Source organism: Dipodomys ordii, unplaced genomic scaffold (genome assembly GCF_000151885.1).
Source record: "Dipodomys ordii isolate 6190 unplaced genomic scaffold, Dord_2.0 Scaffold24, whole genome shotgun sequence".
In the NCBI taxonomy this organism is placed as follows: Eukaryota; Metazoa; Chordata; class Mammalia; order Rodentia; family Heteromyidae; genus Dipodomys; species Dipodomys ordii.
The window spans coordinates 14,725,154-14,738,133 of NW_012267240.1; the positions used below are offsets into that span (position 1 = coordinate 14,725,154).

At 43.5% G+C, this 12,980-nt stretch overlaps 1 protein-coding gene across 1 annotated transcript in view; it reads left to right on the forward strand.

Annotated features, from left to right (window-relative positions):
• The window catches only part of Rsu1 (Ras suppressor protein 1), a 164,527-nt gene extending 151,830 nt beyond the window's left edge, over positions 1–12,697 (forward strand). Inside the window, exon 9 of the mRNA XM_013014768.1 lies at positions 11,825–12,697. Within this exon, the coding sequence (XP_012870222.1) occupies positions 11,825–11,927 (103 nt within the window). The 3' untranslated portion in view covers positions 11,928–12,697. The remainder of the gene's footprint in view (positions 1–11,824) is intronic.
• Positions 12,698–12,980: the final 283 nt, after the last annotated feature.

The window sequence follows — 12,980 nt, forward strand, 5'->3', positions numbered from 1 at the left end:
CTTGTTTGATTTTCTATTGGTAAAACATAGTGAAATACATATGAAATGTCATGTTAGCACCAATGTTATGAGGCCTATTGGGAAACGATCACTTAGCTTTTGAAAGCTTAAGTAATTCTTTTCATAGTAGTGGGTTTGAGAATAATTTTAGAAAGAATAAATTACCCATAAAAATAATTTCTTGTTTTCTATGTTATGTTTATGAGTCAGTTTGTATAACTGTGTATGTATTACAAACCCAGAAAAACATATACAGTAGGTATCTTGTGTGCATGTGTGTGTGTGTATGTTTGTGTGTGTGCATTTGTGTACCAGAATTGGACTTTGAATTCAGGGCTGGAGCACTGCTCTTAACCTTTTTTATTCAAGAATGGTGCTGTACTATGTGAGCTACAGCTCCACTTCTAGCTTTTTGGTGGTTAATTGTAAATAAGAGTTCTCACAGAACTCTTTTTTTCTGCCCAGGCTGGCTTTGAACCACAATCCTCAGATCTCAGCCTCTTGAGTAGCTAGGATTATAGGCATGAGCCCTCCCCTCCCCCCTTGGCACTTCATTCATACTCTTTTTGAATCTCTACAGATACCAAGTAATAAAATAATTCTTTTATGAAGACAAGAAAATCCAATCTAGGTATGGAGCCACTATCAGAAAAGAAGTTCATTGGGAAACCCCAGTGCTCTTGGACTTATTTCCTTTTGCCTTTGAGTTTATTCTAAAAATGGCTACATTTAGCACTCTGCAGTTTAATTTAAAAGGATTACCTATTTTCTTAAATGCTTAAGCAGAGAAGCAAGTTACGGTTATTGATTTTTCTCTGCATGTTTCCCGTGAAAGCTGGATTTGCTCCCTCCCAGGGGAGTGTACCTCCTGAACCGCATGCTCGCCTGTGACAGTCCGGACCTCTGATACATAACCAAAGACCTTGCCGATATCCTTGCGACTGCTTGGGGAATTTTTATGAAGTAAAAGCATCATTAGAGTAGACAGGATGATGAACTTTAATGAGCATCTTTTGTGCATGATGTTGTTAGTTTTGTTCAACCAGCAATCCTCATTTCTCCCCTCCAGTGGGGCAGATAGTGTGGTACATGTAGGATGTTTTGAAACCTGTCTTCTCTTCTACATGGTATTTTTTGAAGGTTCGATCTCTGCACAATTCGTTTTTGGCAATTAGCACGTATTTTCTTTTTATGCTGCATTGGGACTGGAGACCAGTGAGTTCTAATGGAGACAATGGAATGGCCCATGTGACTGTGAATGACTTTGCATAGAGCATCTCTCAAAAAAAAAATCATTGCCTTTTGAATTAATGAGATTTCTCATAGGATTAGGATAACAGTTACTTTCTTTTTTTCTTTAAGACTCAGCATTTTTCAGGCTGAGGTTCTGTCCCCAGTCCCTCATAGCTACTAGATAAGACAAATAAAGATATTGCAAATGCTTCTTAGTAATCTAGGCTTCACACCCTGTCCACAGACTTATTTGTAGAGATGTTATATTTAGCATCCTACCATAAGATGATAAGCAGCATTATTTCTCTCCATTATTTTTTGCTGGCCATGCACTTAGGTTTTAAAATTGGTTCACTTTGTGGTGTATATAAGGACTTTCCATAGAAACACCCAAAACAACAGTAGGGAGGCATATGACATGAGCAAATGACTTCAGAACGGCAGATTGCACCTCTCATATACCTGGCATCCAGAAACACAATATTTACATGGCACACAATGTGTTTCTCATAGTGCCGTGCATATACAGAATACAAAAGAAGTGAAGTCTATACTCCATACTCTCAGGAAAAATGGTACTCTTATTAAGAAAACACAACAAAAAGCTGGCACAGTGGCTTACACCTATAATCCCACCTACTTAGGAGGCAGAGAGAGGAGGCTCTATCCTAAACCCTGTCTCAAGTGATAGAAACTCCTGCTCAGCAAGCACATGGCCTTGAGTTCAAATCCTAGCACCAGAAGAGGAGGAAGAGGAGGCGGCAGCAGAACATGATGGTGCATGCCTATGACTTCACTTCAGAAGTTGGAGAAGTTTCATAATCCAAAGCCAGCCTGGACAACAAAGCTATAAGACTCTTACCTGAAAAAAAAACTAAAGCAAAAAGTACTGGAGGCGTGGCTGAAGTTGTAGAGTGCCTGCCTAGTGTGCAGAATACCAAACTGAGAAATACAAGGCAATAAGAGACAACATAACTTGGTGAAGTTTTAACTCCTTTGGAGTGATTGCTTTGGCTTCCACCAAGGCCTAAAGTGGCACAGGTGTTGATTTCCTCATTTAGAAAACAAGAATAATAGAACCTGCTGCTCTGTCTTGCTGTGTCAGTGAACCATGCGTGTGTGACCTCAGAAGTAATCATTGTTTTGTCATCAAGGCAGTCAGCTGAGAGGCTAGAATCACTTTACCTTATCATCCAAGAGCTGATGGAAAGTAATCATGAGATCTAGAGGAGATGCTGTGAAAGGCCTCTAGGTCTCAAAATGCAAATGATACCTGAATTTTAGGAAGGACCCAGGCAGCAACTACAGGATATGGCCACAAAGATCTGAAAAATCAACAATCACAACAACAACGAAACCCTGAATAAATGGTGGCTGGTATGAAGTGCTAATTCCAGGCCGTGAACTGACTTGGACTTGCTTTTTGGGGGAATTACTATAATGAGCCCAAACTCATCTGACATCCATTGCGCCTGCTAGGTGTATTATGCTTGTTGTTATTCTCTAGCTAAGAGAGCCAGACTCTGCGATATTTGTAGTAATTTCAGGACCTGAAAAGATTGTGGCATTTACTGTGCCTTAAAAATTATGTACCATAAGCCAGGCACCGTTGGCTCATGCCTGTAATCCTAGCTACTGAGGTTAGAGGGTCGAGGTTTGAAGCCAGCTGGGACAAGAAAGTCTGTGCAATTCTTATCTCCAATTAACCATCAGAAAACTGGAAGTAGATCTGTAACTCAAAGTGGTAGGCACTATCCTTGAGCACAAAATCTCAGTGACAGCACCCAGGCCCAGAGTTCAAGCCCTATGACCACACCAAAAAAAAAAAAAATGTACTTTAGCCAAGTGCCAGTGTACCACACCTCTAATCTTAGGAAGCTGAGATCTGAGGATCACAATTCAAAGCCAGCCCTGGCAGAAAAGTCCATGAGACTCGTTTCTCTAAATAATCACCAAAAAGCCTCAAGTAAAGCTGGAGCTGGAGGGATAGACCCCTAGCTGTGAGCAAATACAGCTTAAGGTTAGCACCCAGGCCCTGAGTTCAAGCCCCAGGACTGGCACACGCGCGTGCGCACGTGCACGCGCTCGCGCTCACACACACACACACAAATTATGTACATACCAGCATTGATTTTTTTGTAAATAAACTTGTCTTCCCTTTTTGTATTTTTTAGTAAAAGATACACAAGTGATTTAAGTAATATGATAGCGAGAGCCAGGTGCTGGTGGCTTATGCCTGTAATCCTAGCTACTTAGGAGATCTGAGGACTGTGATTCAAAGTCAGCCTCAACAGGAAAGTCTGTGAGACTCTTATCTCCAGTTAACTACCTCAAAACTGGAAGTGGTGGTATGGCTCACAATGATAGAGCACTAACCTTGAGCAAAAACACTCAAGGACAGCACCCAGGCCCTGAGTTCAGCCCCAGGACTGACCCCCCACCCTCCAAAAAAAAAAAGGTAGCAGGACTCTGGAAAGACATAGGACTAAGGGATACACATATCATAGGTTGCTGAACTCAGCTTGGATCTATCTATCTACTCCTCATGCTGCACCCTCCTCATGACTGTTACTGCCCAGCGGGAGATGCAGTTGGATGAGTTGGCCCCCAAGTGTCTGCCCTGAGCCAAGTGCCAGGCAGGATCCTCCATCTGGGGGCAGAGGTGCTGTCTTACTTGTATGACCCAAAGTGCGATTGTTCTGTCAGTCAGGTATAGCACACATTGAGAGAAGCAAGGCACCAGCTTCTGGGAGACTAAGAACAGATCAGTGTTGTAGCCTATGACCTGCATTAGGGAAAGAGGGGGGAAAAAAAAACAATGGGTAAGCTGGGCACTCCCAGCATGTGGGAGGCTAAAGCAGTAGGATCACAAGTTCAAACCTAGCATGGGCTACATAGTGCATTCAAGGGTAGCTTGGGCTACATAATAAGAAAAAAAAATCAGAAAGCGATGATAGAAACTACACTCTATAAACAGAATACACGAGATATCAGAAAGCATTTACATGATCCTTTCAGCTAAAGTGTAACATGTCCCTTAGCCTAGTTTCCAGTACTCTCCGCCCCCCCCAGTACTTTCCCCACCCCCCCCCATGGTCCCAACTGGGCTGAAAATTATTTCTGGGGAGGAAACATATCAACCTCAACTACAAACTCAGTTCCTATGGTAATGGATAGAGGAGGCAGATGCAGTGCGAAAGGGACATCACCTTCTTCTGATCCTAGAAGCCCAGAGACATGGAGGCCCAGACCTGTGGCAGCTGGTAGAGGAGTCTGCCTTTGCCCTTTGTTGGGTTTGATAGCTGAGTCTCCCAGGTGACAAAGGGCTGAAGAGAGTGGGGACCTAGAGAGCTGATGGCTGGAGATAATCACAGGAGCTATATAAAATGAGAGGATCTTTCTGGGGAAGAGAATCCAAAGAAATAAAAAGGACTAAAGAGGTCTCCAGAGCACTAGTAAGAACCAGGACACTGCTTATAGCCGAGAGAGGAAATTTTCAAGAAGGGATTGGCTGGCCCACAGTAACCTTGGTTGCTTCTACAGTAAAGCAATGAGATTCCAGCGGCAGACCCACAAGAGTAAATGCAATGATGATGAGGCTCACTGATCTGTTTTCCAAAACGAAAGGTGGTCCTATGCATTAAACCGTGGATGTCAGTGAAAGGCATGTGTGTTTAATCAATAGACTGGTTGCAGAATGGGTTCCTATGTGCAGGCTAGAGGGGGGAGGGAGGCCATTTTGTGGTGCAGTCTTAGATACCAACAGCCATAGTTGTTCTGTTGCATGAAACTTAAAGTGGTCAGTCAGTAGCTGCTTTACTAATGCATCCCTAAAGTGACCACTCAGGCAGTGTGCAGAATCATTTCACAATGGCTCCTCCCCAGAGGTGGTCCTCCCCAAAGCAGCTTCAGCTGGCAGCTCAGGCAAACCCCTCACCCACTTTCACCCTTGAACTTTAGAGGTGGCAGTGGAGGAGACTTGTGAGCCTGATCAGGCCTGGCTCGCTCCTCACCCCGGCTGAGACTATCCATGGGCATCTCACCTTTGAAACTATCTTTCCAACAAAGCCTGTTCATCAGGGAGGCTGTTGAGAAGGCTAGCTTCTTTCCTGTCACTTCAGAGCACCCTCTCTTTTTTCTGACTCTTTCATCATTTCCCAATTATCCTCTACAAACCCCAGATTTCTCTTTTTTTTTTAAGAGGAGAGAAGAGTTTCTAGGACTGAGTAAAATGCCCACTTCACTTCCTGAGTTGAGCCTTTTCCCCAGGGATGGCTGCCCACCTCATAGGTGACCTTGAACCAGCTTTCCTTTGACGACATACTCAAGTTGGCCTAGCCAGGTTGGCAGTGCCTGCTGGACCCCGTGCAGTGGGAGCTCTACCCCCAAAAGACACATGGCCACAAGGCAGGTGTGGTAACAGCTTGCATGAAGTGGAAGAAACTGGCCAAATAACTGATGTCCTGGAATTTTGTAAGCTAGTAAAGGTAGCAAGCCAGGTGTGGCAGTGCACACCTGTAATCTCATTACCCAGGAGACTGAAGCTGGAAGATGGTGACTTTGAGACCATCATAGTCTCCATAGTGTTTCAGACTGATAGCTAGATGGATGGAGGGAGAGAGGGAGCGACAGATGGATGGGCGGAGAGATAGATAATAGGAAGAAACCAATAATATTAAAGGTGAGAACTACCCTCTGAAATATCTCTATAGCCCACATGGACAGGATTATGTCTAGTTTAATCTTTCCTGAGCCCTCTACAGTAGCTGAGAATTTTCATCTTTTTCCAATGAGGATATCAGGCGACAACATGTTAGTGACAGTCTGAGGGCCACCTGTCCTTCAAGATAGAAGGCAGCAGGGAAGGAAGAGGTGAATGCCAAGCCAGACCTCTGCTCCAGGCACTTGCATTGCAGATGCCCAGGGCTCCCAGAGAGCAGGGCAGGTGCCACTAGAGCAGAGTTCCCAGAAAGGGCCAGTGCTGCCCAGGAACGGGACAAGAATGCCAGATCTGACTGGTGCTGGGGGTTTGCCCAGGTCTAAGAGATTAGAAGAAAGAGGCCAAGCTGGAGAAGAAGCTTGTCTCACCACAGCCCTGCAGGGTAAAGGCACTTCCAGAGAAGAGAAAGTTGAGTGATTAGGAAGATGTGAAATGATCTGGAAGGTTGTGAGCTGTGTTCGTTGCGGATTTATTTTCTGTGGTTTATGATCTTTTGACATTTTAGAGGCCTTGCTTGTCGATTCCTTCAGAGAGCAGACGCTTCCAGTACACCTGTCTTGTATAGTTATGCCCCCTGCTACCTTCTTCATCTAACTCACACCAGCTCTATCTTCCTCTGCCCTGTGTCACCCCACAGCCATGTACTGGACAAGTGAACAGCACTGTGGTACTCTCTAGGCCCAGTCTCAATTACTTGCCTGCAGGGCTTTGACTGTTCTTTGTAGCTCTGAGCTACACTTTCTCCTGGTGTCTTCAGCCTTCTGACTCAACACTGGGACTTCCCAGTGAGTCCGATGAGAAACTTTGGGTAGCACCACTGTCACACCTCTCTACCTCTGGTTCTTCTACCTCTTTATTATAAGGATCTTTTGAGAGTCAGACACAGTAGTGCACACTTGGAGTTCCAGCTACTTGAGTCACAGAAGTAGGAGGATCATCATCTGAGGCCAGTTCAGATGAAGAACCTCATCTGAAAAAAAAAAAAAGCATAAGGATGGGGATATGGCTTAAATCAGAGAGTACTTGTCTAGCAAAGTTGTAAATTGAGTCTTTAGTACAGGAAGAGGAAGAGAAGAAAAGAAAAGAGAGGAGAGGGAGAGGAAGAAGATATTTACATTAGCTCTGTTTTCCATGTGCCATTTCAAATGCTCACAAGGATCAGGGATTAAGATGCAGCCATTGTCTGTCTGTCACAGATAGACCCATGGCTAATTGCTGATAGCCCCCAAGACTTGGACCTGAAACCCGTCTTGTTCTGCCCAGCCACAGCCTCATCTCCAGGTGGAAATGGCTGCCTACAAAAAGGCCGCTGTTGTCTGCCCACACAGCTGGAGGAATGAAAAGATCCCAAAGGGCACAGTCGCGTCATCCAGCTCCGCGATGAGTCACCGTGGAAATGGGGCCATGCATTTAGCTCGGCCTTAGTTGCTTTCTTCAAAGAGGATTAAACCCTTTCTTCCAGAGGTGTTTGGGGATTTCACATGGATAGAAAATGCCATGGTCTTTGTCCTAGGAAAGAACTGTAACGAAACAAGGCAATCATGTAATTATCTTTATTTAGTCACTCTTGACTATCACCCCACACCAGTCCTATTTTTCCCCAAGTATTCACTGGCAATAGATTTCTCTACATCACCTGGCTTATTGAGTCACCATGGGCACTCTGGGAGGAAAATGACATCCTTCCTTTATAGATGAAGGGGCTGAAGCCTGACAGGCAGGAGTCGGGTGAGAGCTGCAGATATTTGTACCAAATTAACACCCAGTCCGTGTCAAAACCAGAATGGAAACACCCAGGCCTGCAGCCTTCCATATGGCTCCTTGGAAAAGCTTGTTCTGTAGCAACACGAGGTCCAGGCACACACAGTGGGACCTGAGTATAAAAGTCAGGAGCTGAAACATCAGAACATTCCTTCAAAGGAACACCCCACTGAGCACCATGCAGCTTTCGGAAACCTTTCTGAAACCCTCGTTCTTGGATTTATACTGCCAGGTCAGCTGAGCCTCTACCTCTCTGGACAGACCTCCTGGCCTGCTTTGGTTCTACCCTGACACACAGAAGATGTCATGTCAGACCTATTTCTCTTCCCCTGACTATCAGCTCTCATTATTGTCCCAAACCTCTTTCCAAGCACCCAAGTGTTTCAAAGTTTCCACAGATGGGAGGACGATGGATGTTTATAACCCTTCAGGTTTAATTGTGTCTGATAGGACAGTGGGCATCTATCATGTATCCTCTGCTATATATGATATATATGATACATATAGACATTATATAATATATAACAATATATAAAATATACATCATCTACTATGTGCTCTCTATTAATCCCCCTTATTCTCAGATTTATTAGTTTTTATGAATATTTTTATTTAAGTAGTTGTTCAGAGGAGTTGCCACTCACCGAAGTAGTTTATGAATATGGTGCCTCTTGGTCATTGTCACCCCTGTCAGCAATCTCACCCACTCCTCCCAACCCATCCCTTCCCTCACTTTCCTTCATTTTAGGTTGTATATTGATCTTGTTGGCAATTTAACAAAGCAATCCATGTGTACAATGCTTCTTGGTCTGGGTCATCTCTTCCATGTCTTCACCCCCCTTCTACCCGCCCCTTCCCTTATATTTCTCAGTTTTGTGGTATATAGGAATTCTTGCCTGCATTCTTCTCCCTGCTCCTTCATTCTTCCATCCCTCTCCTTTTGGCCCTCCCCTCCCCTCTTGCAGGTACCCATTTCCTGGTACTTACTTTGTTGGGCTTTGACTTGGTCTTTTTAAAGAATTATGCCATTTGCACTATCCATTGAGTCTATTATACTTCAGTTCATTTATTTGTAATAACTCCTTGCTTACCACCCAGTGTGTTTACTTGTAGATTTATAACCACATTGACTAAGTGTAGGCAAAAGAAGTCATAAAGCTTAAAAGACCAGAAGAAGCCGGGCGTTGGTGGCTCACTCACGCCTGTAATCTTAGCTACTCAGGAGGCTGAGATCTGAGGATCATGGTTCAAAGCCAGCCCAGGCAAGAAAGTCTGTGAGACTCTTATCTCCAATAAACCACTAGAAAACTGGAAGTGGCGCTGTGGCTCAAGCAGTGGAGCACTTGCCTTGAGTTGAAGAACACAGGGACAGTGCGCAAGCCCAGAGTTCAAGCCCCATGACTGACCAAAAAAAAAAAAAATACCAGAAGAAAGTCAAAAACAAAACTTACCATTCCTGTGCATACCTTATGCAGCTTAGCTGATGTAGACATACGTTGCCATGAGTGTGTTTAAATTGTTGTGTGATCTGCTGGGTTCTTCCCTGCTTTTAATTTTGTGAAAATCTGCCTCATCAAAAGCAAATAATACCTCCTCCCTGCCAGCAAGGTTAAAGTGAATATGCTTAATGGAGGTGAAAAAGTAAAACTTGGAGATCTGTTGAAAGGCAGCATGTTTTAGTGGAAGTCAGGCCATCTTATGGGGATAAAGGGAGAGTGATGGAAGAGCTGACACTGATCAAGATGCATGGTACTCATGAACTCATATGGTAAATTGAAGCTCCTTTGCACAGCTATTTAAAGAAAATGTTCTAAAACAATAAAAAGAAAATGAACCAAGCATCCACAGTACCGTACTGAACCCTGTGCACTCCTGTGTCCTGTGTCAATCTCCTTGGAACTATATAGGTACCACCACCAAGAGTCTACTGTAATTCTTTTCCTTTTGTGAGACATGGGGCTAGAAAGCAGAGGAAAGATGCACAAGGCTGTAAGAGGACCCCAAGTCTGTATGAATTGCCTGTCCATGCACAGGACTGCATCAGTCCTGTTCCTGGTACCAGGTGAAAGGCCTCCAGCATGGAGGTCCATGCCTTGAGTAAAAACAGTATGCTAGGGTACAGGCCGCACAGATTAGGACAGGGACAGCATTAGGACAGGAACTGACCACAACAGCAGAGGTAAAGTTGCACTGATGTATTGACTTTCCTCTCTGTAGAAGCCAATATAGTTTTTGGTGGTTGTTATTGTTTTATTTTGGTTTGGGGTATGTATTTTGTGTGTGTGTGTGTGTGTGTGTGTGTGTGTGTGTGTGTGTGTGTGTGTGTGTGTGTGGTACTAGGGGTTGAACTCAAGGTCCTGTGCTTGCTAGGCAGGTACTCTACCATTGAGCAACAACCCCCAAGTCTTTTGGCTTTAGTTTGTTTTTCAGATAAGGCATTGCCTTTTACCCAGCCTAGCTTTGGATCTTGATCCTCCAGAAGTGTCCATTACCTAGTCTCTGGCATCTATGACCCTTTATAAAGCTTGGAGGAAGGGAACTTCTGTAGGTCTAAGGATGTGCTTCATGAGCAGCAGGCCCTTCAGGGGAAAGTGGAGTCTGTCCTGTGGCTGCAGGGAAGGCAGTGTTAGGCAGGGTAGCATTAAGCCGCTTTCTCTATTACGTTAGCAGAGATTCTTGACACTCCTAATTGCTCCAGAGTTTGAAGGCCCATGTGCAGACTCTCATGTTATCTGTCCAGCTACATGGTACCTTCTTAACACAAGAGGGTGGCCCTCCCTTTTTCCAGCAAAGGATTCCTGACCCCTGGCTGAGTGTTCATTATCTGCCCCCAGAGCTCCATCTTTTGCTAGCTGCAAAGTCTGCATTCCCATCTACAGAAAGGCAGAGAACTTTATTCCAGTCACAGCTGGTAGAAACTCCTCATCTGGCCCCTACGGGGATCTTGGCAGATTCTGGAGAAGACTCAATATAGTATGACCCAACAAAATACCAGAGTCCACCATTCTCTAATCATGTCATCCGATAGTTTCCCACATGCCTGGTCTTCTCCCAGTTAGTTAGCCAACATGTAAGCATCCACATGCCATAGATGTGGCCACAGAATGACACTGTCAAGAATAGAAGGTGGGGACTGGGGTGTAACTCAAGATTAGAGTGCTTGCCTCGCATATACAAGGCCCTGAGTTTGATCCTCAGCACTGCAACAATAAACTAACTATCTGAAAGGATAGGCAAGATTCTTCAGCTGGATACTAGAACTAGAGGTACCTTGAATACGGTACAGACTCTTGTTCCATCGATACAAGGCAGGTATAACCGGCATAATGAGATCGAGCCTTTCCTCTGGAGGGATGCAGAGAACTCAGAACTCCCCTAGGACACTGGGGATTTAAGACTGACCTGTATTTATTCTAGGGCTGCTTTTAATTTCATTTAATCAAAATCACTCATAAAGTATAGATTAATTACTAGCTGCTGCTTCGTTAACTTCTCTCTGCCATAGAGTCAGCCTTGCTCTGCAGTGAATACCATCCACTGTAATTGTAGGACACTTTGTCAACATTTAATCAACAGTACTTATTAATATGACATTGATGGGTGATAGCCAACCCCATGCTATCAATCATGCATATGCAGCCAGCACCAGCTCGGACACCATTGCTCTTTGTCACATTAACCAGCCACTAGCTCCCGCCCCCCCCCCCACCGGGTTTCCTGCCAAGCATAATACTCACTTTTCATGAAAGGGACACTCTGTCTCTTTACTTCAACCCAACTTTTGTCGTGGTTGACTTGCAGACTCATAGACTTGGAAACTTCTGTGTGGACCAGCTTCCTAAGCAGTACAACAGTCCTGAAGATCATTGCCGGTGCTGTGTTCACACCCTGCCCAAAAAGCGTCAATGATTGAGTGTCATGGCTTGTGTTGTACAAGTATTATATGTAGGGTAATTTTTAATTCTTTCATACTGTATTCAACCTGGTGAAAATAGGTGATCTCTTAACTTTCTGTGCCTTACTGAGTATTTCTGGAGACTATTGTTTAAAGCTTTACCAGTAGAAACTTGTGTTAGGAAAACAGATCTCATGTTGCCCTCTTTTTTTCAGCCTCTACGGCAGACACATGCAGGCGAACCCAGAACCCCCAAAGAAGAACAATGACAAATCCAAGAAGATCAGCAGGAAGCCTTTGGCAGCCAAGAACAAATGAGGAGCTGGCTTGGGCCTGGTTCACTCTTGGGTCCTTTTTTTGTTTGTTCATTTCTCTGTCTCACAAATAAATACAATGTGTGTAGTTTTATGTTTTTTTCTTTACCTTTTCTTCTCTCTCACATACACTCACATGTTTACCACCTTGCCTTTGAAATTATTTTGGTAGGTGGTAGATTTTTTACACTGTCTTAAAACCACTTCCATTTGTTTCCAGAAAATTGCCAAAGGCAAGAAACAAAGCTCTAATTCAACTGCAAATTCCATAGTGGGCCCAGGTTTTAGTCCCTTCAATACACATCACAAATCTGCTTATTATCAAAAGAATAATTAAAATCATGTAACCGCTGAAATGTCACAGTTAACACTTTTCATTTTTTCCTGTTTATTCACATAACTCATTATTTTGCCTTATTAACAAGTCTTCCTCCACCACTAAGCTATTAAGTTCATTTAACTTACAAATGATTTTAATAAAGTCTTCAGTTTGTAGCACATGTTGCTTCTTGATTAGAATAAAGAAAAACTTAACAAAGCAAGGGATAACATTGACCAAGAAACATTGTACTCATAACCTGACTTATGGAATTATAACTTCTTTGTATAATTACTTAATAACAATAAAAAAATAATGTAATCATGGGGTATGCACATGTTTGTTTACTTGTTCACCCCTCCCCAAAAATGTAATATTATCCAATTTTATTGGTCAGTGATAAACTCTGAAAGTTTCTGTGAAAAAAAAAGTGAAATTAAATCATTTTTTTCTCACATCAGTTTGTCAGCTTTTTCTTTTCTTTTTTTATTTTTTAAGACTGTTTCTAAAATAAGAAGGAACAGAAAAACAAATCTCTTGGAGATTCTGCCAAAGGATTTTGGAAGGCAGCAATCCTTCGCTGAAGGGATGGTGACTCCTGCCAGTGGCGTGTAGACAGGAGCTAGGAAACGAGAGACAGAGAGAGGGAAAAAAAAAACCTTCAAGTATGTTTTTTGTCACTGCAGAAAATCTGCTTCTATCAAAGCCTTCTTCCAAGGGATTTTGATGCCAAAGAAG